Consider the following 22023-nt stretch of genomic DNA (forward strand, 5'->3'; position numbering starts at 1 on the left):
GTGCGCTGGACGCACAGTGTGGGAGAAGGAATCAGCTGGGACTCCCCAGGGCCCCTGGGAGGATGCTGGGGCTGTTTCTGGAGATTGGGAAGGGCGGGGGAGGAAGCCGAAATCGGGCTGTGGTTTGGGTCCTTTTAGGTACTCAGGCGGCGGTGCTGTGGGCCCCTTCTTGCCTCGCACAGCCTGGGGAAGGGGCTCGAGCATCCCGTGACCCAGACATTCCCGGCGCCTCCAGCTACAGCCTCTGCACTTTCCCACCTTCCTTCTCAGGAGGCTGTTGGCTCTCTAGGCTGAGACCACAGCAGTAAGAACATGTGGCTCCAGCTCCCCTAAATCTTCCAGAAGGGGACAGCGGAGTTGGGGTTCTTCTCTTTGGCCAGGCTCCATTCAGAATGGGACGCAGGGGCTTCTGGGACAGCTAAGTCCCCCCACTCCTACCCCAGGTCTCTGCCCATCCTCGGTAACCGTGGTGGGGTCTTGTCCCTGGATAGTACATGCCCTCCAGGGCCTCCTTTCTCACCGCCATTGCTGGACCCTCCCCAGTGGTCTCTGTCATGGGCGTGTTGACCCCTGCACAGCATTTGTCCTCGTCGAGCCCCCAACAATCAAGGTCCTCTCATGGCTGCTGTAGGCACTGAGGGGCCAGTCTCCGCTGATGCAGAGAGGATGGTCAGTCTGTATGCAGGCCATCACAGTGCCAGCGCCAGCCCAGCCCTGATGGCAGAGCAGGCAGGCTGGGGTGCCTTGAGGCTGGCATGGGGGCATGCTGTGTCCCAGTCACCCCGGCCTACTCACGGCAGTCTCGTCGGCTCTTCCATGCAGAAACCGTCTCCTGCCGCGTGCAGCGGGGAACGCTGTGCACTGCGGTTGGCAGGGTTGGCGTGGGCGCGGGGAGCCAGACCTCCCGCTCACGTGCAGCCTGCTCTCGGGGCTGCGCACGGGCTTGCAGTTCTCAGCTCCCCAGCCCGGGGAGCACAGGCAGGAGCTGGTTCTCAGTTCTTGTTTTTCCTGTACCAACAAATCGAGGGCTGCGATGCACACCCACCCTGCTGGGACGGTAACTCCCCAGCGACTCTCTGGGGGGCAGGAGCGGGGGAAGGTCTGTTTGAGAAAAGCTCCTCTAATCCATGTTTTTAAGGATCCTCCTCTCTGAAGGGCATCTCTCTCCCCACCCTTTACAGAGATACACGAGTGAGATGCAGGGTAAGAGCCCTCTCCCTAGGCAGACAGACTTGCATAAAAATCCCAGCTCATGCCTCAGAGCTGTGTTATCTCGGATAAATTGCTTAACCTTTCTGAGCTTCCATTTCCTCTTCTGTAAATCAGGCTTCTTAATACCTCCTTCCTAGGATTGTTGTGAGGCTTAGACATAATGTATGTTAAGGGGCTGGCACACAGTAGGCACTCTGTAAATGAGGGTTCTTACTATTCTTATATAACCCGAAGCTTGTTTTCCTTTTACCACTTGATGTCATGTGACCGCTGTGAGTCCTGTGGGTTCAGGTCAGCATCAGTGAGCTGCACTAGGAGGGCGGGGCATGGTTCTACCCGACGGTCTGGCTCACTGTGGCCAGCACCTAACATGTGTCTGGTTGGCGCTTAGTAGGTGGCTTAATCAGTGTCTGTGGAGTGAAGGAACGCGGGAGTGCTCAAATGGAGGCAGGAAACCTTAGTGGGGAAGGCTGAGTACCAGGCTGGGAGGAAGCCATTCGGATATTCCAGGTTCACCTGCGGAGGGCGAAGGCAGGTAATGGAGAATGGAGGGTTGCTTAATTGTTGCTTAATTAAACATCCCTGAGATCCAGAGGGTGGGGGCACAGAGAGGTGCAGGGGCTCACCCAAGCTTGCCCTGCAAGCTAAGAGGTGAGTATCCCGGTCTCGGACTCTCAGCTCCACTCCCCGCTGTCCCCACGTCCCCACGCTGCCTGTTTGTGTGAGGGGAAGGGGGCCGATGACGCCTCCGCTTCCAGGCTGAGAGTAGCTCATCCCGAGCCCTGTCCTCCTGCGGGGCTCGTCCCCTGTCCTCCTGCGGGGCTCGTCCGTCCGTGCAGCTCCTGGTGGAGCTGGCATCCGAGGGAGCTGAAGCTAGGGCTCCCCCGGGGGCTGGCGGCTCCGTGAACTGTCTCTGGGGAGGAAACCATGCAGTGTGTTTGGGGACTCAGCAGACTGTGTGAGCAGACACACCTGCCGCCGTGCCCACCCCCCACCCCCACATTCTGGTCTCCCGGGGCCGTGACTGGGAGAGCTGACAGGGCTGCTGATGACAACGATGCAAACCACATGCAGGCGGCCGTGTCAGGCCCCAGGGGCTGGGGACAGCCTAGAATGAGGGGTGTCGTCTTAGTCCAGCTTCTGTTGCTAAAACACAATACCAGAGACTGGGTAATTTATAAAGAAAAGAAGTTTATTTAGCTCAGGGCTCTGGAGGCTGGGAAGTCCAAGAGCACGGCACTGGCACACGGTGAGGGCCTTCCTGCTGCGCCATGACTTGGTGGAGGGCATCGCACGGCCAGCGGGCAACTGCCAGTCAGCTCGGGTGGCTCTTCGTCTTCGTATAAAGCCACCAGTGCCATCATGGGGACCCCACCTTGATGACCTCATCTACTCCTAACTACCTCCCAAAGGCCCCACCTCCAAACACCCTCAACATATGAATTTGGGGATTACGTTTCCAACACATGAAATTTAAGGGACATATTCAAACCATAGCAGGTGTCAAGGCATGAAGTCCCCCCTTAATCATGACAGGAGGCCACAGTGGCTTTAGGTTCTTTGTGGGTTGTGTGTATTCACACATGCATACATGTGTGTGTGTGTGTGTGTGTGTGTGTGTGTGTAAGGGGTTATAGCTTTTTATTTTTAAGTCAAACCAGACCTTTCATTCCACTCTACTTGCTCACTTCTGTGCCCTCCCCCATCTCAGTCCCTCGTTCTCCGTGGTCCAGACAAAGGTTCCAGCCTCGCTGATCCGTTTCCTGTTTGTGCCCTTTCCAGCCGTCACCCTGCCACCCCCCACTCATTAATCCTCCTTGACGTAGAACATAGTTTACATGTTCAAGTCAACAACCGTTTTGTGACAACACAAGCCTGTCTGCAAGGGCACAGACCCGCAGTCGCGTGGGGAGGCTGACAAGTTTCCAGCTGCCACCGAGGAGGGAGGCCGGCAGGCCCCGCCCACACCCAGGCACACGGGCAAGGCCACTCCCCCAGCCTGGGGGCTCAGCCCCATCCCGCCTTCCACCTTACCCAAGTCTCACTGTCCTTGTCTCCTGCCGTCACTTCTTAATCTGTCTAGGCCTTGGGGTTGTGGAGAATGATAAAAGAAAGGGACTTGACATTGAGACCACCTCCTACACACACACACACACCTACACACACACACACACACACACACACACACACACACACGCACACACGCCCAGAAAGCTGTTCCCTTCTCTTGTCTCATTCCTATTCATTTTTGGTTTTTTTGAGACAGAGTCTTACTCTGTTGCCCTGGGTAAAGTGCCATGGCATTAGCCTCACTCACAGCAACCTCAAACTCCTGGGCTCAAGCAACCCTCCTGCCTCAGCCTCCCAAGTAGCTGGTGCATGCCACCACGCCTGGCTAATTTTTCTATTTTTAGTAGAGACAGGGTCTTGCTCTTGCTCAGGCTGGTCTTGAACTCCTGACCTCAAGCTATCCTCCACTTCGGCCTCCTAGAGTGCTAGGATTATAGGCATGAGCCACTGTGCCCGGCCTCCTACTCATTCTTTATCACTAGGCTCAGATGACACCTCCTCCAGGAAGCCCCCTTTGGTTTGCCCACATATTCCCACACCTGCGCTCCCAATTAACATAGCCCTTGTCAGTTTGGGTTGGCCTGTGCGCAGTGTGTGGGGGTGGGGGGGGTGCAAGCCCATTCGTCTCTATATCCACAGCAGTGGGTAGCTTCTGCCCGTTTTTGGTATCCAATGAATCACTGAATGACTAGTAACAGGAATGACTCTGAGCACCGGGGTTGCCAGGCCCTGTGCTACAAACTTTATATGGAAAATCATATGTAAATCCTTGCACAGTTTTGAGGATAGGCGCTAATAGGGTTTTGTACGAATGGTATACTCCATCCCCGCTTCCCACATGAGGAAGCTGAGGCTCCGAGAGATTAAACAACCTGCTAGCAGTCGCACAGCTGCTGAGTGGAGCCAGAATTGCTGAATGAATAATTGAGGGGATGAGTGAAAAGACCTGTGTTTGAGTCTTGCCTCCAACACTGACTGCGGGTGACCCCGAGTAAATCACTTGCCTCTGGGGGTCTCAGTCTCCACATCTGTAGAACAGGCATCGATCCATCTCCACCGCACAGAGCTGTCTGGGGGGGCTCTTGGATGGCGAGGGGGCACGGCGTCACTGTTCAGGGTGAGCTGGCTCTGGGGCTGCGTGTTGGGGGGTGCCCCGGCAGGAGGAGTGGGGCCTAGAGGACAGCCACCCCCTGCCCGTGCGGCCTCGGCTGTGGGAGGAGACACAAGTCACACTCAACTCCTGTGCAGGGGCCCTGGCACTGCCCCTGTCCTCAGGGCAGCTGGGAGAGGACTGATCCCCCCAGTCTGCCCGGCACAGCGGGAGACCCGGGGCTGGGGAGCAGGAGGCCGGAGCTCCGGCCGGGGCTGCCACGTGCCCCCTACCCACTCTGACCCGCGTCCTCCTAGGGGTCCCTGCCGGACTTCTCGGGGCTGCAGCCTGCAAGGGTCGGTGAGTGCTGTGCGCGGGGTCTGAGGGAAGCGGGGTGCCAAGAGGCACGGAGCACGAGGGCTTCCTGAGGGCCGGACACAGCCTGGGCTTTGGAGTCCAGCTGGCCGAGCTGGTCCCCCCGTCCCGGCTCTGCCATGTACTTGCTCTGTGGCCCTGGCTGATTCTACATCTGTGAAATGGAAATGACAATCCGTACCTCATGCGAGAATTGCACGTGAAAAAGGAGGTGTGGCCCGACATCTCTCTCCAATATCACGGGGCTCATTCCTCTCTCCTGCTGTTTGGAGCCTGGGGGTGGGGGGGGGAGGATGGCTGGATAGTGGCGTGCCTGTCCGTCTGTCTCTGCTGCGGTTGCGGTGGATGGTGTGGCTCTAGGACTTTCTTTATGAGCATGCCACAGCCTGGAGCCGGCGAGCTTGGCCTTGGGGAAGTGGCTGTGGCAGGGCTGGGAGGCTTATGAAGGCCACGCGCAGGTGAGGGTATGTTCTGCCGCGGTTCTGGGCACAGCACCTGGGGCATGTGCCTCTGAAATGTCCGATGTGCACCTCCCCTCCTGCTCAACCTCCTCTAGGAGCCCAGGGGGCTGCCTGGCACCAGAAGGTCCCGGGGAGGAAGACTCGCAGTCTGGTGGGGACGGGGTGCCTACGGGTTGAATATCTCCTCACTGTCAGGGGTGGCATTGGGTGACTTCCATGGTAGCATGTTTAATTTTATTTGCTCCTGCAAGGCTGGTATCAACCCCACCTTACAAATACATAGAGAACAGAGAAGTTAGGTATCTTGAAAGTTGTTACCCAGCTAGCGAGTAGCAAAACTGGGATTTGAATATGTGTCTGCCAGATACCAAAGGGACCGCTCTTTGTGACATAGTGCATTCTCCTTGCCACTGTCCTCTGGGATTTTCAGAGTGAAGAACCATAGCTCCTGTTCTCAGGGAGCTTCTAGGCTGAGGGGGAGACACACTACAAGATCTTGCAGATAAAGATCTTGCAGATAAGAGAACTCAGCACCAGCGGAGCTGAGAGGGCTGAGGTTTCTGGGATGGAGACAGCTGGTGGGCACAAGCCTGGGTTCTTTCGGGCCCCGCCTGCCTCTCTGCAGCCCGGAGCCCGCGTGTGCTCATGTGCCTGGCTGCCTCAGTCACAAGCGCAGGGAAGCTAAATCAGGAGGTGTTGCTAGCATCACGGTAGCGGAAATAATCCCACGCGGTCCACGGAGGTGAGAGTGGTGGAGGTGGGCTGGAGATGCAGTCCAGCAGGCCCTGCTGGGGCGGGGTGCTGCAGGGGGCCCAGAAAGACCCTCTCTGCCACAGTTCCACAGGTAGAGTGCTTCCTGCAAACAGCACTGGGCCCAGAGGCAGAGGAGACTAGGTTCAGTCTCAGGTCAAACACTAACCTGACAAACTGTAGCTTTGGGCACTCACTGAACTTCCCTGGGCCTCAGTTTTCCCACCTGTAAAGTGGCAACACCAGAACCTGTTCTTCCTGGTTCACAGCCTGCTGTGTGCATCGAATAGGATCACTGGTTTGGAAGGGCTTTGCCAGGGGTGCTGTGATGCACCACCATCGTTTTGCTGACGTAGGGCCTCTTGCCCCCTCTCTTCTCACATCCTGGTCCCTGGCCTTTTCTCTCCCCACGGGGGGGGGAGGTGGCTACCTATTAAGAGAAACTGGTCACACTGGTGGATCTGTGATTGAACGCAGGGCTTTGCGTTCTATTTCCTGCATGATCCAAGACAAAGCCTTTCTTTTTCTGGGCTTCCTTAGGCAACCTCTTCCCCAAACAGGAGTGGGGAGAGCTACTTTTGTGCCAGATATTAGGCTGAGTGCCAGTGGGCCTTGCGACTCAAAGCCTAGTGAGGGACCTGCAGCCTTGGCATCTCTGGGAACTGGCCAGACATGCAGGGTCTCAGGCCCACCCCAGACTTGCTGACTCATCACCTGTGTTTTAAACGGACGCCAGGTGATTCACGCACTTTACGGTTTGAGCAGCTCAGGCAGGAAGGGATGCTGGGGCAGGTAAGGCTTCAAATTCCTCACAGCCTCCTGGGGAAGTCAGTGCAGGAAACACAAAACACCAGCTTTAAAATCCACCCTCTCAGCAATTCTGAAAGCTGGATTTGCTCATTTCCACAATGTATACATGGTATCGAAGCATCACATTGTGTTCCATAAATTGACACAATTATTATTTGTCAATTAAAATAAAACAAAATAAATATTTTTTAAAATCCCAGGAAACAAATAAAAAAGCAAACAAAATACCAGCTTTGGAGGAGCCGGCTTGGGTTGCAATTCCAATTCCAGTCACTAGCTGTATGAACTTGGGCAAGTCACCCAGGCTCACCTGTGCAGGTGGATGCCATCCTCCTAGGATGGTAGTGACAGACGCACAGGAGAGACTGTATGGAAAGCTCAGTGCCACATGGTAACCCTGGAATCCCTGGAAGGTGGGCTGGGTAGGTGTCAGCTCCAGGGCACAGATGAAGAGACTAAGGTTCTGAGCGGTAACGCAACTCACTAGCACGGTTCTGAGTCTGATTCGAATCCAGCCCTCTAATGCCTGTCAAAAGCCTGGGTTTTTGCCCTGAGCCTGGCCTCCCAGCCAGCCAGCGTGCTCTGCCGGAGACAGCTATGGAGGTCGGGAGGGGAGGGAGAGGTGTGGGTGGTCCGGCCTTTGCAGGACTTGCAAGTTGGAGGCCCTCGGTTGGACCTTACAAATGGCCCAGATTGTGAGTGTTTCTATCAGCTGGGGGAGGGAAGCCACTCTGGTGCCCGCCACCCCATGTGTCCCTGCTGCTACTGCTCTTGTGTCTGTCCCCTACCGTGGCTGCGTTGTGTGTCCTACCTGGCTCTTGCCTGGTCGAGTTCCCCAAGACCCATTGCTGCTGGCCGTCTGCTTTTTCTTTTTCCAGCTCTGAGCATAGCACTTTGAAGTTTTCGTGAATGGTGGATGGAAAAAAAAGGCTTTGATTGAATAAGCTTCTTCCTCCCCCACACACATCATAATGCGAGTTCCCCCATCCAGGGTCGTGGCTGATGGGAGTGATTTATAGGGCTTTGCAGAAGTGGAAGAAGTGACTGAAAATGAGTTTATTGATCAACCCTCTGAGAAGCTGCCTGCCAGGGCCCTGCCCTGGGACGCTGCCAGCAGCTACGTGCTGCTCCATTCTCCTTTGCAAATAACAGGGGCACAGGCCAGCTCCTGGGGGAGAACACGCTGTTCTCCACCTCCGCCCAGGCCTGGCAGTGAGGACGGGCTGGCCTTGCGGCAGGAGGAAGTGTGGCGAGACTTTTGCTAGAAACCACCTCATTAAGTGGCTTGAGATACTGGGACTGGGTGATCGAGGTAGGACCTTCAAGTGGAAACCTTGAATGTTCTCCAGAAGGCCAGTCCCTTGTGTGTGGGGGCTGGGCACGGGCTGTGCTGCCCGCCAGGACAGATGTTGGGGAAATGAGCACGAAGCCTCAGACTGGCTTCCTCCAACCTTCCTCCTGCCCCGTTCACATTTACCACGAGTATCGATACAGTTGCCTGAATATCTGCCATGTTTGTTACTGTTTTCTATCCATTGTATTTGTTCTTTGTTTCTTTTTCCTCCTCTTTTTCTGCCTCTCTAGTTTTAATGGAGCATTTTATATGATTCCATTTCTTTCCCCAATATTATCAGGTGCCTACTATGTGCCAAGTATTAATACTGTGGTGGGTGCTTGGAAGATCACTTTGAAGTAGACTTGGTCCCATCCTCAGGGTACTTGCAGTTATATGGTTATCCAGGGAAACAAAGAATATTTGTGATTGTCCAACATGGGGAGGATGAGGGAGTCCAAGAGGCCTAACAACCTGCCTGCTGCTGCACGCTGCTCTGGGAAGGTGGGTGTACATCTTACCTACATGCACCTGGGTGGGCCTGGTGCCTCCCCCTGCCACTGCATCCATGCGTCTGGGCCCCTCCGTCACCCAGCCCATCCCTGCAGCTGAGGCAGAAGTGCGGGCCGTGACCTTGAGCAAATGCCGGGGAGTGGGGGGGGGGGTGAGGAGATGGGCTCAGGGTCACAGCTGTTGCTAAACTCTTCCCTGTACTGCAGCCTTGGCCTGAGTGTCTGCTGGCTGGGCAGGGCTGGTTCCTGGACTGGGCCAGGCCTGTGACTTCCTGTAAACTCCCCTGCACACTGTGGGGCTTGGTGAACACGCATGTGGTGGGACACGGGGCAAAGGAAGAATCAGGAGACACCAACAATGGACAACTGTTGGGCGCTGGGTTATAACTGGTGGGGGTGGGGTTCTTCCTGCTGTTATTTGAGCTCCAAACCCCACTGGCCTGGATAACGAGGTGGGGAGAAAAGCCAGAGCCTGGGACAATGTGATGATGCTTCTTCCAGGTCCCAAGAGCTGTGTCTCCTTGGGTTCTGGTGCATCGGGAGAGACTGAAGTTAGACTCTGGGAAGGACTCTCTGACGTAGAAGTACAAGCTATGGAAGGCAGAGCTGAAGGCAGGGGTGGACTCTTTCTCCGGAAAGATTTCCAAGGTGGAGAGCTGTCCTCTGTCCTCCTCCCACGTCCTGCCGGCTGTTGAATCTTTTCCGGAGCAGGGGGCTAGACGCCGTGAGCTTTAGGGAGCCCTGAGGCCCAGGCAGTAAGAGCAGAGAAAGAGCCAGGCCCTGTGAGAGCAGCACCCCATCTCCCCGGCCAGGACGGTCTGGGACCTCCTCTTGGGACTCCAGGCTCTCTGCAGGCACCTGACCTGCTGGGTCCCAACCCCAGCCGCTGCCTTTGGGCCGATCTGGAGTGTGCGTGGGGTCTCCGCAGCGGGGTTGGCTTACAGTCCCTTGGTGGACAGGCCTCCAGCGGATGCCCCCTGCCCCACGGTTCTAGACGTGGAAGGCAGGTGGGAGAAAGGGGGTGGCCGCCCCCTGGGTCCACCTCCCCCACCCCCAGTACCCACACCGGCCACTTCCTCAAGGGAGCTTTCCTGGGTCATCCGGGTGATGGCTTCTCCAGGACCTTGTGTGGGGCTTGGTGCTGGGCTGAGCAGGTGCCCAAACCCAACCCACTCCCCAGCCCAGTTCGGACACTGGAGTCACACAGACTGGGGATCACAGAGCCGTTCTGCACCAAGGGGGCAATACGGGGGAGAGGCTGCAAACTAGAAAGGAAGGAAAGCCGCGTGACCGGCTTTCTAAAGCGAAACAGAAGTAGCTTTTTGTTTGTCGATGTCCCTGCAACTGTTTTGTATTTCCTCCCGGGCTGACTGTTTTCTCCAATAGAATCAGGTGTCCTGCTGGTGACAGGAACGGGCACCCATGCTGCTGTTGACCGAACGCCCAGCTAGCGCGCTGGCCTCCCCCGCAGGGAGCCTGCTACGCCCCCGTCCTCGGCTCACTGTGCCCAGCACAAAACCCAGGCTCCAGGCTGGTTACTCGCTCAAGGCCACAAGCTGTAGTGGGTGGAGCCGCGGTTTGAACTGGGATCTTACCCTACTGCACACCTCTTCCCCTCATTCATTCATTTGCTCTTCCCCTCATTCATTCATTCGCTCTTCCCTTCATTCATTCATTCGCTCTTCCATTCATTCACTCATTCATTAGTTTGTCCATTCAGCAAATGTTTCCCTTTACATCTGTCTTGCTCCCCATCTTCCTCTCCAGGGGGCACAGAGCTAGAGCATGGAATCCTTAAAGGGGGGTCTGCCTTCTGGGGAGCTGCGTGTGCCCCTGCATCTTCGCCCTGTAGCTTCTCCCTTCCTTGTCAGGGTTCCTCCCTCCCTTCGGCTGACGCTGAGCTCAGCTCTCTGTGGAGGATGGTCTGGCCCATTCCAGAGCAAGGGAACCATGACCTTCCAGAGCTTAGAAAGTATCTCACTGAATCCCTTATCATCCAGACAAGGACACGGATGCCCCAGGAAGGGGAGGGTCTCATCCAAGGCCAGCTCGCTCCTGGCAGAGCCTGCACCAGAACTGGGGTCTCCTGATTCCACCACAACGAGGTGTCCTGTGGGAGTGCTGGCCTCGTTTGGGGGTCCACATGGGCTCCCTGTGCTCTTCCAAGCCTGGGGAATTCTGCGGCTTTCTGGCCCTCCCCCTGTGCCAGGGGGCTGGAGGATTCTCTGCTGCCTCTCGTAAGTGACCACGGTCTGCAAAGGCCAGAGGCCGACGGGAACCCGAATGAGCACATCAGCTCCCTTCCCCCACGACGCCAGGCCTTTCCACCCCGCTGGAAGAGGAATTTTGCCCCCTTTGCCGTGGGCATCCCAGTGAGGCCTCACTGCACCAGCCACTCACAGGTCATTAAGTCCGATGCAGATGGGAAGGTTTTTTCCTTTCCTGCCGGATGAGTCAGAAACAGTCACCCAGGGCAGGTGCGGCCGATCAGCCTTGGTCCTTTTGCCACCCCGGCCTTGCCCTGCGAGCTGGAGAGAATCAAACCTCAGAGCAGAAAGTAGCTGGGAATGCTGAGGCCTGGGTCCAGTTCCCTGAGTTTACTGTCCGGCTCAGGCATCCTCCCCCTCAAGGACCACCCCTCACTGCGATGTGGGGGCTGTACCTGGCCTTGGGGTGGGGGCAGGTGGCTGCGGGGCCAGCTGTCATCTGTGCAGGAAATTTCTGATACACCCCGGACTGGGGGGAAGGGATGGGGACTGTGGGCAAATACACTTTGAAAATGTGCCTCCCCCGAATCAAAGACTCTCCCCCTACACCCCAACCCCTGTCCCCACCCCTTGCCGCCGCCTCTGCATCAGAAGCACTGAGCAAATGCCACCCGGAGGGGAATTGCTTCATCCTGAGGAACGTGCGTCTGCGCCAGAGCTTGTGACGTCCGTCATCCCGTGACCTTTGCATCTGGGGTTAACTGGGAACTCTGCCCTGTATGTGACAGCAAACGCTGCTCCCTCACCACGCTGGGGGCCTTTGCTCGGGGACTGGGCCTCGACAGGGAGTCCTTAGCGCAGGAGCCACATCTCTGCTCACACCCCGTGCCTGGGGAGGGGCTCTGCATCTGCAGGAGGGACAGACGGTGGGGGAGGTTGCTCAGAATGGGGGTGTGACTGAGTCACACACGAGCCTAATTGTCTTCCCACCAGGCTGGAGTTATTTGTCCTCAGCAAGTGACCAGGAGCTGTTTCCAAGGCCCATTACGCTAATGACCTAATCAATTTATCCAGCTCTTTGCTGTCGAGGTGCTCAGAGCGAGAGCCCCTCCTCTCTGTAGCCCTGCGGGCTGGGCCTGGGGGTGTCGTCCTGAGCCCCGCTTTTGGTGACTGGTGGACCCCGATGTTCCAGATGGCAGGTGATCCCACAGAGCCCGAGGGAGCAGGACTCAAGGCAGGATTCTTAGGCCCCAGACATCCTGCCCCCTCCCCAGCCCCGTCCAGACTCCCCCAGGCAATGTTACTGCTAAGTATTTGGCCCCTGGAGCATGCCCAGCGCCTCTGATTGTATCTGGTTTCCTGCTCTCCTCTGGGAGGAAGAATCTCTCTGCAGGAAGTACTTTAATAGTCTGAAAGCCCTACTTCCCTGGTCTTGAGATCCAAGTTTCCAGTTTCAAGTGGCTGAGATCTTTGATAAGAAGGGAAGCAGGAAGGAGGGGACCAACTACGTAATGTCACTCCTCAGCCAAAGGGAGGGCCTGGAGGATGGAGGACTCGGTCCCTGACCACTCAAACTGCAGAACTGCAGAAAGACGTTGACCCTCCGGCCCCACAGCCCTGCCCAGCACCTCGGTGACAGCAGGTGATGAAAGACGGGGACACCAGGCCAGAGGACCCTGCCCCAGTCTCAGCAGTTGATGGGATACTTTGTCCCCCTGCCCTCAAACAGCCATGCTTAACATTTTCCAGCCCACCATGCGGTTCTCTCGCTTCTTCTGAATCAACAGGTGTTTAAGAGTCTGGTCAGTTTGCTCAGACCTCGGCAGGGAGTTCCTTGGGGTGAATACGCTCAATTCCTCCTGCTGCGACTTCCTGGGTCTGCCCAGGAGCACAGAAATCCTTGTAGGCTTGTAGGTGTTTACAACTGAGGTCCTTCGGTGCCAGGAATTGGTGATGAAACAGCTGAGACACCAAACAGGGGAGACCGAGGTCACCCAGAGATTAGCAAAACAGGAAGCCACCCCGAGGCTGAAGGGCGAAGGGAGAGGATGGTGGTCCCAGAGCCCAGGGGCTACAGGTGGCTGGGGGAAGCGGGGCCCGTGCGGGCATGTCTGGTGGAAGGTAGAGCCAAGGAGGAGACGTGACCACGGCCTGAGGCCGTCTGGGATGGGTATGTGGACAGCTCTCTCCCTCTCTCCCATCCCTGCAGCACTTCAGGATCCCCCATGGAGCCAGCTGGCCCAGGAGCTGGGGAAATGCCGTCTGCGGGGCCAGCCCCACGGTGCAGCCGAGCAGGGCAGTGCGGGAAGGGGAAGCGGAGGACAGGCGGTCTCAGGACCGCACGCTCCGGTCCTGTCCATGGAGTGACGGAGCAGCTGCTCTGCGCCATCCTGTTTGACCATTCCTGGTTCACCAAAGAATTCTTAGTGCCCCTGTGCCCGCCCCTCCCCCTTCTCTTCTCTTTGTCATGAGTCTTTGCCTGCCTGGGTCCCCTAGTGCGTTGATCATCCGATGCCATTCCGAGCTTCTCCTGTTCTAAGGAGGCTTATTGTTCATGTTCTTAGTGTCGGCCTAAACATCAGTCCCCAGTGGTGTCCGGGAAGAGCCTCCTCTGGGGCTCTAGGCAGGGAGAGGCCACCCTCTGTGCACAGTTGGCCCTCCTGCTGGAAATGATCTCATCCATGACAGGGGACTGTTCACGAGGCACAGGACCAATGAGGAGCTCGGGTGCTCTCAGGACTCCTGCTGGGAGTTAGCACGAGAAGGAGACACCCTTCTCCGGGCTGCAGGCAGGAAGACTCCGGGCAGGCCATGCTGGGCCTCACGGTATGCGGGGCACCGCTGGGGCTTGGCACCGCTGGGGCTTGGCACCGCCGTGGACATGTTGCTGGCTGGCTGGGGGCCCGGCGGCACTTGCTCATACCTTTCCTAAGAGGCCATTGTCATAGCAGCCTATGACACAGGACCCAAGCAGGGGACCAGTAGTTGTCTGATTCAGCGGCAGGTCCTGACAGCTACCAGCACAGTGGGCAGTGGACCAAGGAGTGACTTTCCTCATGCAGGGCGCCGTGATTGCCTCCGGTCTAGGGCCAGGCCTTTCTAACCTGACCTCCCTGATTGGACACCTGCCCTTTAATCCCTGCTCCAGCTCCCTGGGATGTACTTCTATGGTAGCTCCTCAATTAGTCATTTCTGAATAAATGGATACATAAATTTGTTAATTGTTTTTTACATATATTTATTCATTTACTCAACAAGTAGTCATTGAGCACTGTCTTAGGGACTGGGGATACAGTGAACATGCAAAGTAAAGACTCTGGCCTAATGGAGCTTACATGGCACTGCAGAGAAACAGATAATACATCAATAAACATATATAAAGAGACAGAGAGAGCGCGAGGGAGGGAGAGAAAAGGTCAGGAAGCGATAGAGCTCTCTCAGGGTTACTAAACCTGGCAAGAGTGTACAGAGCGATGGAGACTGTTTTTGCAGGGTGGTCAGGAACCTTCTCTGGGGCGGCGCCATCTGAGCTGAGACCTGGGTGGGGGAATGAGCCTTCCCAGGCATCTTGGGAGGTGAACAGGAAGTGCAAAGGCCCTGAGGTGGGAGAGCGCCCCGGACGTGCACACAGAGGCGTGGCCGGTAGAATGATGTGGAGTTCACGGGCGGGTGGCGTGGGGCTCGGGGTAAGGGGACGGGACCTTCAGGGAGAGAGGTGTCAAAGAGACTCAGGGAAGGGCACCGCCTCTGCCCAGTGGTCAGGAGAAACACCTGGTAGTCATCTTGACGACACTTTCTCTTACCTGGACGTCTGTCTCAGCCGTTTGTGCTGCTGTAACAGAGGACCAGAGACCGGTGATTGACAATGAACGGAAATGTATTTGGCTCACGGTTCCGGAGGTGGGGACGTCCAGGATTGAGGGGCCGCATCTGGTGAAGGTCTTTTTGCTGTGTCACTGCGCGGTGGAAGGATCTCGTGGCGAGGGAGAGAGGAGTGGGGGCTGAACTCGTCCTTTCTAAGGACCCCGCTCCCTTGATAATGGCATTAACCCATTCTTGAGGACAGAGCCCCGTGACCTAACCACCTCTTCAAGGTCCCACCTCTCAACACTGTTGCGTTGGGGATTAAGTTTGCAACACATGAGCTTTGGGGGACACATTCAGACCATAGCAACATCCAAACTTAGCAGCAGGTCCTGCTGGCCCTGTTCCCAAATGCATCTCAAAGCCATATGCTTCTCCTCAGTTCCACTGCCACCAACTACAGAGCCCCCCCCCCGCCCCCCATCTCCCTCCTGGATGGCTGAAACAGCCTCCGGCTGCTGTTCTTGCCGCCCTCATTCCCTGCTGCAACACCTTCTCCACGCAGCAGCCGGAGCTATCTTTTAAAAACAGAAATTGGATGATATTTTTCCTTTGCTTAAAATGGCTTCCCCCTGCACTTAGAATAAACCCCAGAACGTTTACAGTGACCCTGTCCACCCTAGGGGACTGTCCCTGGCCAGGTCTCAGTCTGAGCTGGCCTCTCTCTTGCCCGCACTCCTGAGGCTCCTCCGCTCCTGCCCTCTCTCTGTTCCTTAGACCCACTCCGGCCTCAGCGCCTTTCCCTGGTGGTACCTTCTGCCTGGAAGGCTCTTCCCCAGGTCTTCGCCTCTCGGGCTCTTTGGCGATGATTTGGCTCTCAGCCCATCGTCTGGACTCAGAGAGGCCACCCTGCCCAGTCACTCGCTCTCATGGTGTCCTGCTGATTTCACTTGATAGATCTTTTCATTCTCCGAAGTGATAGGGTTTATTTGTTTGCGTATCTCTTGCCCACCTCTCTGCCTATAGAATGTACTTTCATGACAGCCTGTTTTCTATATTCCCAAACCTGGCACGGGAAAAGTGCTCAGTGAATATCTGTTTAATAAACGAAAGGGAGAGTCTCAACTGCCTGGTTGCCCCCAGCAGGAGCAGGACAGCCAACTAGATCCTAGGTGGCACATCACATGAATAGGTCATTCTGGCGGCTCACAGAGAGGCCAGACTTTGGGGGAGTCTTCCAGACTTCCTGACAGTACCCTCAGTACTGCTTGGTGTGGGGAGATCTCCCGGAGCGGGTGATCTGGGCCAGGCCACAGCCCCCTGCTTCTCCTCCAGGCTTCTCTCCTCCCAACCTCCCGCATCCTCCTTCTCCCACAGTGGCAGAGCTGGGACCAGGACGGGCTTTGGACTTGGACATATTTCAGTCTTAGGAATTCTGTAGCTGCTTTTTCCTGGCTGAGTGGCCTTGTGTATGCGTGTTAATTTCTCTGAGTCTCAGTTACTGCAAACAGGAGACAGGAATAATAATACAGGGGGAGTATCCCTTATCCAGAATTCTGCTTGGGACCAGAAATGTTTCAGATTTTGGATTTTTTCACATTTTGGAATATTTCCATTATACTTGACAGTTGGGTATTCCTAATCCAAAAATCTGGAATCTGGAATGCTCCAGTGAGCGTTTCCTTTGAGCATCATGTTGGTGCTCAAAGAGGTTCAGGTTTTGGAGCATTTTGAATTTTGGATTTTAGGATTAGGGATGCTCAGCTTGTAGCACTGAACTCATGGGCTGTGCTGAGGCATCAGTGGAATCGTGTCTGTGAGGTCAGCCCAGCACACACAAGTCAACATTAGCTCTTGACAGCATCGCTAGTGTTATCATCACTCATCAGTTAACTCCAATTTTTGAGCTCCCGCCTCACTTAGCTCCCGGAATCTCCCTCCCTTCACGTGGCAGCCCTGCCAGGGTGTCCTGGGAGGAAGAATGGCTTCCTCTGCCCTGCCCCATTTGGATGTGGGATTTGTAGACCTCCTTCCGCATTTCCACGTCCGAACCACACTGACGTGCTCTGCAGCAGCCTCGGCCAGGCCGGCTCTCGGCAACACGGAGAGGATCAGCATAACACCCCTCCCCAAGTGGTCCCTTTCCCTCCCGGGGCCTCTGCCGCCCCGTGGCGCCAGGTTCCCAGCCTTTTCATGTCGTCCTCATCAGTAAGAAGATGCCGATCAACAAACTAGCTCATACTGTGGAGTCTGTGTTATCTTGGCTTTTCAAGACAACACACAGAGAGGGCAACTCTTCACCCAAAGGAAGGTCTCCCTAGTGGTGGGTTTTTGCCCCATGAGGAGGCACCGGAGGTGTGGGGCTCCCCGAGCCTCCATCAGTCAGCCCCGCTTGCGTGTGGACAGGGGCCCACTTGGTGTTTTAACGTCCCCGTATGGCTGCCCCCCCTCCATGTCTGTCCGATACTACACGCTCCTGGGAGCAGCCATCTCTGGCCAGTTCCCAGCACAGCCGCTGGCGATGGTGAGGCCTTGGGAGGGACATTCCACACCCCCCCACCCATGTGCACCCCAGGACTTGCAGCCTCTGCTTTCCTATCCCATGCATGAGGAGAGGTGAGCTTCTCCCCTGGCCTGGGAGGCAGCCCTTCCTGTGAGAGCCTGCCCCACCTCAGCCGAGGTCCTGGGTCCAGCCCTTTCCCACCAGGGAGAAAATAGCAAGAAAAACAGATGGGAGCTGATACCCTACGCTGCAGGGTCTGCTGGGACTGGGTCCTGGAGGAGCCCCAGGAAAGCTTTAACCCCGGGGCTCCAGGCAGTTGGGAAGGGCGAGGGGAGGCGGGGGAGGGAGGCACCTCTCCAGCTAGCAGCTGCCTCCTCTCTCTCTCCCACCTGGGGCCCTCGGTAGGCCATTATTGCCCAGATCTGCGTCCTGGGCTAGGCCCCCCAATCCTCAGGCTGGATGGCGGCGCCAGAGGTCACCCCACTGACTCCAGGTGATACCCTCTTTGAATGGCACCCACACATTCCTATTTTAAGGCTCTGAGGCAAGGGATGTTCTCAATCTGCCAATCTCCCCATCTAAATGACCCACCATCAGCCTGGTGCCCTGCAGGAGAGCTGGGCTTGGAGTCAGGCCACCAGGGCAAGTGACATTCCTAATCTGTGAAATGGGGGTCCCGTTATCTACTGCACTCACTGCACAGGTGGCGACAGGCATTACCTGAGACACGACTGACAAAGGGCTTTGTAAATGGTAAACGTGACGGGCATGGGGGCAGGAGGCCACCAGTCCTCCCTTCTGCCGCTGCAGCCTCCTCACCCCGCCGAGGCTGTCCTGGGGACCGGCCCCACCTTCCACCTTCCGCCCAGACATGTCTCTCCGCCACCTTCTTTCTGGAAAGAATGACCTACGTTCCTTTGGTCTTTCCCCGCAGTCACACGCCCATTCACCGTACCTGAGAGGACGTGTGTGCGGGGAACACTTTGAGATCATCAGGAACGAGCCCCGAGCGGGCTTTGTCAGTCCTTAGGCTGTGTTTGCTCAGCTTCCAGAGATGCTGGAGTTCCCCCAGGTGTGCGTTTGTCTAGGAGATTGGAGGGATAAGAGCTCAGGCAAAGGAATGTAGATAGGGTGTTTACAGAGCCTTGCAACGTATATTATCTTATTTCATCCTCACCCTCTGAGGTAGGTCTCAGTTCACAGAGGAGGGATTAATTAGCAAGTCACACACTGGGGGCCCAGATTTGGGTCCTCTGACTTCCGGTGGATGACCCAGGCCTGGCTCTTCTGCTGAGGACACAGGAGAGGGAATGGGCTTCGCACATAGCACGAGACTGAAGATTCTGTCTAAGAAAACTTCAGCGAGGCACGAGTGAACTGGGCAGCTCTCAAGGCACCTGGTGGTTTGGGGCACCAGGGTCCTATGGTCCCAGGGCAGGGAGGGGGCGCTGCTCCAAAGGGGTTGGAGACATCCAGGGTCCTCGGGGTTTTCAGTGGAATGGTGAAGAGATGGGAAATGAGGTCGCGAAGTTCCCTTCTAGTGCTTGTCTTCTAGATGGGGGGGGGGCATCTGGTTTCTCCCACCCTCCAAGCTGTGCCCCTTCCCATCCTCATAGCCTCACAGAGCAGGTGGGCTTCGACGATGGCAAGGGGTCTAGGAGAAGTGCTGTCCAGGGCAAGAGGGACTTTAAGCCTCGTCGCCATCCAGGAGAGCACCGCAGATTCTGCGGGCCTGGGACAGGAGAAAACAGTCAACGGCCTCCCCCTTCACCCGCCGGCTCTCGGCGCTGTCTGTGTGCTCGGGGGGCGCTCTGTCCGTCTGTGCATCTCAGAAGCAGCGCTGGAAAATAACAGCTGGGCGGGACCCGGCCCTTGGCACTAGCTCCAAGGCGGTCTGTGGGCCTAAGACACGATGGCTGCAGGCGAGATTGGTTTAAAGGGAGGTGGGACGCCCCAGAGAGGTTAAAATCTACCCCCTCGGTGAGGGGGAGGGGCTGTCACCTGTGGCCCAAATGTTTTCGTCGTCTTTGTGTGTCACAGCGTGAAAAAGGGTGGAAAGCTCTGTCCCTTGACATCATCCTATTTATTTCCTTTGAGGGCCATATCGTGATCTGTAGTCGTCTTGTTTATTTTCCTTTGTGTTATGTCTGTTCAGCCAAAACATGAGCTCCGTAGAGGCGAGGACCTTTTTTTTTTATCTTACCCTGGGCGCAGGAAGCCGTGCCTGGCGCAGGGGGGCAGAAGCGCTGGGCGAATGCCTGGGCCGTGCGCGCCCGTCTGCGCAGTGAGCGAGCGGGATGCCCGGCCATGCTAGGCGCTCGGTGACGTTAGCGTGCTTTGCTGAGACTTGCTCGCAGTTAGCAAGGGGTGCAGAGCTGCTTCTTGAGACCCATCCCTTAGGGGGTGAGCACTGCACAGCAATCGGGAGGGGAATGGGAGGTAAAGATGGAGGTGGGAGATGGGCCCCGGCAGGGGAGTGTGGAACAGGGGCCAAAAGAAGTGGGGTCGTGGGAAGGATTCTTTAATGACAGCGTGTTGGCCGCCCCAGGGAAGAGGTGGTTTGTTCAGCATCCGGCCGTGTTGGTCACTATGGATGTGTGCTGGGAAGCACAGACAGCGCTGCCGCCTTCTGTGTGGCCTTGGGCTGACCACGAGACTCCTCTGAACCTCGGTTTCCTCATCTGTCAGAGGGGCAGTCCTCGGGCTGCCAGGGTGTTCCTACTCCGTGGGGGCTGTCGTAACGCAACGAGGAGATGACCGGGGCAGGGGGTGTGCTGAGCACTCGTAAGCAACTTTTACTTTGGTTACTGTCTCGAAACACCTAAAGGAAGTCCTTTGCTATTTTCTGTTGTTACTTTTTTTATCTTTAATCAGGATTTCCTTCCTCTGCAGGAGAGTGAGCCCGCGCACTGCAAGCTCTGCCCTAAACCTTAGATCACGAAGACTCGGCCCTTGAATAAAAGACACGCACCTCCCCGCTCACTGGGCCCCGGCTGGGGAGGGAGCCTCCTCCGAGAGACCCCCAGGGGCCGGGGCAGCCTCCGAGGGGCCCTGCGAGGCGGCGGGCGGCAGCTCCTCACCCCCTGCCCTCCTCTCCCGCAGGTACAAGACGGTGGTGACCCCGCGGAGGGCGGCGGTGGCCATCGCCGGCTGCTGGATCCTCTCCTTCGTGGTGGGGCTCACCCCCATGTTCGGCTGGAACAACCTGAGCGAGGTGCAGCGCGCCTGGGCGGCCAACGGCAGCGTGGGCGAGCCCGAGGTCAAGTGCGAGTTCGAGAAGGTCATCAGCATGGAGTACATGGTCTACTTCAACTTCTTCGTCTGGGTGCTGCCGCCGCTGCTGCTCATGGTCCTCATCTACCTGGAAGTCTTCTACCTGATCCGCAAGCAGCTCAGCAAGAAGGTGTCGGGCTCCTCCGGCGACCCGCAGAAGTACTATGGGAAGGAGCTGAAGATCGCCAAGTCGCTGGCCCTCATCCTCTTCCTCTTCGCCCTCAGCTGGCTGCCCCTGCACATCCTGAACTGCATCACCCTCTTCTGCCCCTCGTGCCACAAGCCCAGCATCCTCACCTACGTCGCCATCTTCCTCACGCACGGCAACTCGGCCATGAACCCCATCGTCTACGCCTTCCGCATCCAGAAGTTCCGGGTCACCTTCCTCAAGATTTGGAACGACCACTTCCGCTGCCAGCCCGCGCCCCCCGTGGACGAGGGTCTCCCGGAAGAGCGGCCGGATGACTAGACTCTGCCCTCGGCCGCCCCGGCCCCGCCGCCCGCCGTCCCGCTGCGGCCGGGGAGGCCCGGAGAGCCGTGCCCGGGGCCGGGGCCTCCGCACAGGGGCTAAGCTCCCTGCCCCGGTGGGTCCTGCGGGGGCGCAGGCGGCAGCCGTGGGGACAGAGCGGGTGCCCCGCGGTGGGAGAAGGTGTCTTGAGCCCCCAGCGGCCCGGAGCTCCCGGGCTGCGCAGGTCCCCGGGAGGCCGAGACTGGGAGAAGGTGCTCGGGCTCCTGCCGGGCGGGGAGTCTGCTTGTCTCAGGTGCTGCCCTGGGACCAAGCCGGGGGAGAGGAGGGGATGCCCTCCGAGATGGAGGGAGGAGGGAAGCGGGGCCTGTCCTGCCTTCTCTCCTGTTCCGTAGGCGACGGTGGCCAGAAGCAGCTAAGGGGCAGCAATCAAGGAGCCTTAGTCCCCCCTGCCGAGGACTCTGTCCCCAGGCCATACTGGGCGCCAGGGTGCTTGCCCTCCCTGCCCCGGGCAGCCCGGGATCGTACTGGGAGAGGTAGGAAGGGTGAGCCCAGAAACCGTTCCTGACGTTTGCTTTACTCTCCGTCAGCCCTTGGGCCGCGGGTGGGGGCTCAGCCCCGGGAAGTGGGCGTGGCGCGGCAGGTGCTGGTCTCAGACAGCCACCAGGCGGCAGCACTGAGCCCTCCTCCTGGCCCTGAGCTTTCTGAGGAGCCTGCAGCGTAGTTACCTGTCATCTGGGCCCCGTGGAGAGGAGAACCCCAGACACTCCAACTCTTGGGAGAGTTCCGCCTGTCTGGGAGGGCGAGGGCGGGGGCCCGAGAGGATACTCGGTTCTGCTTTCAGGGCCTCGGAAGCTCTGTTGCACACGGAGTCTAGGCCTTTAGGGGTCTGGGGAAGGACAAACCCTCTTCCAAGCCGGGAGCCCCTTTGGAGAGGGGCGGGTGGGGGAGGGGAGGTGGTCGTCAAGCTGTCGGGTTCCAGGTGTGAATGTTGACGCCAGGCCCTTCCCTGTGTTGGAGGTGGGTGTCCCCTGGCTCCCAAGGGAGGCCCACGTGACTAATAAAAGACTGTGAACCCTTGTGGAGAGCACACTGCTGGCCACCCACCCCCGCCACTGTGGGGGGGGGAACAAGACAGTTGCAGCAGGGGAGAAGCT

The 22023-nt window shown here is 57.4% G+C and overlaps 1 protein-coding gene across 2 annotated transcripts in view; it reads left to right on the top strand.

The window, feature by feature from the left end:
• ADORA1 (adenosine A1 receptor) overlaps positions 1-21605 on the top strand; it is a 32817-nt gene extending 11212 nt beyond the window's left edge. For both annotated transcript variants that reach the window (XM_045536279.1, XM_045536280.1), the window contains exon 3: positions 20230-21605. In XM_045536279.1, the coding sequence (XP_045392235.1) occupies positions 20230-20869 (640 nt within the window). In that variant the 3' untranslated portion in view covers positions 20870-21605. The remainder of the gene's footprint in view (positions 1-20229) is intronic.
• The last annotated feature ends 418 nt before the right edge of the window (positions 21606-22023 follow it).

Source organism: Lemur catta, chromosome 23 (genome assembly GCF_020740605.2).
Source record: "Lemur catta isolate mLemCat1 chromosome 23, mLemCat1.pri, whole genome shotgun sequence".
NCBI classification, from domain to species: domain Eukaryota; kingdom Metazoa; phylum Chordata; class Mammalia; order Primates; family Lemuridae; genus Lemur; species Lemur catta.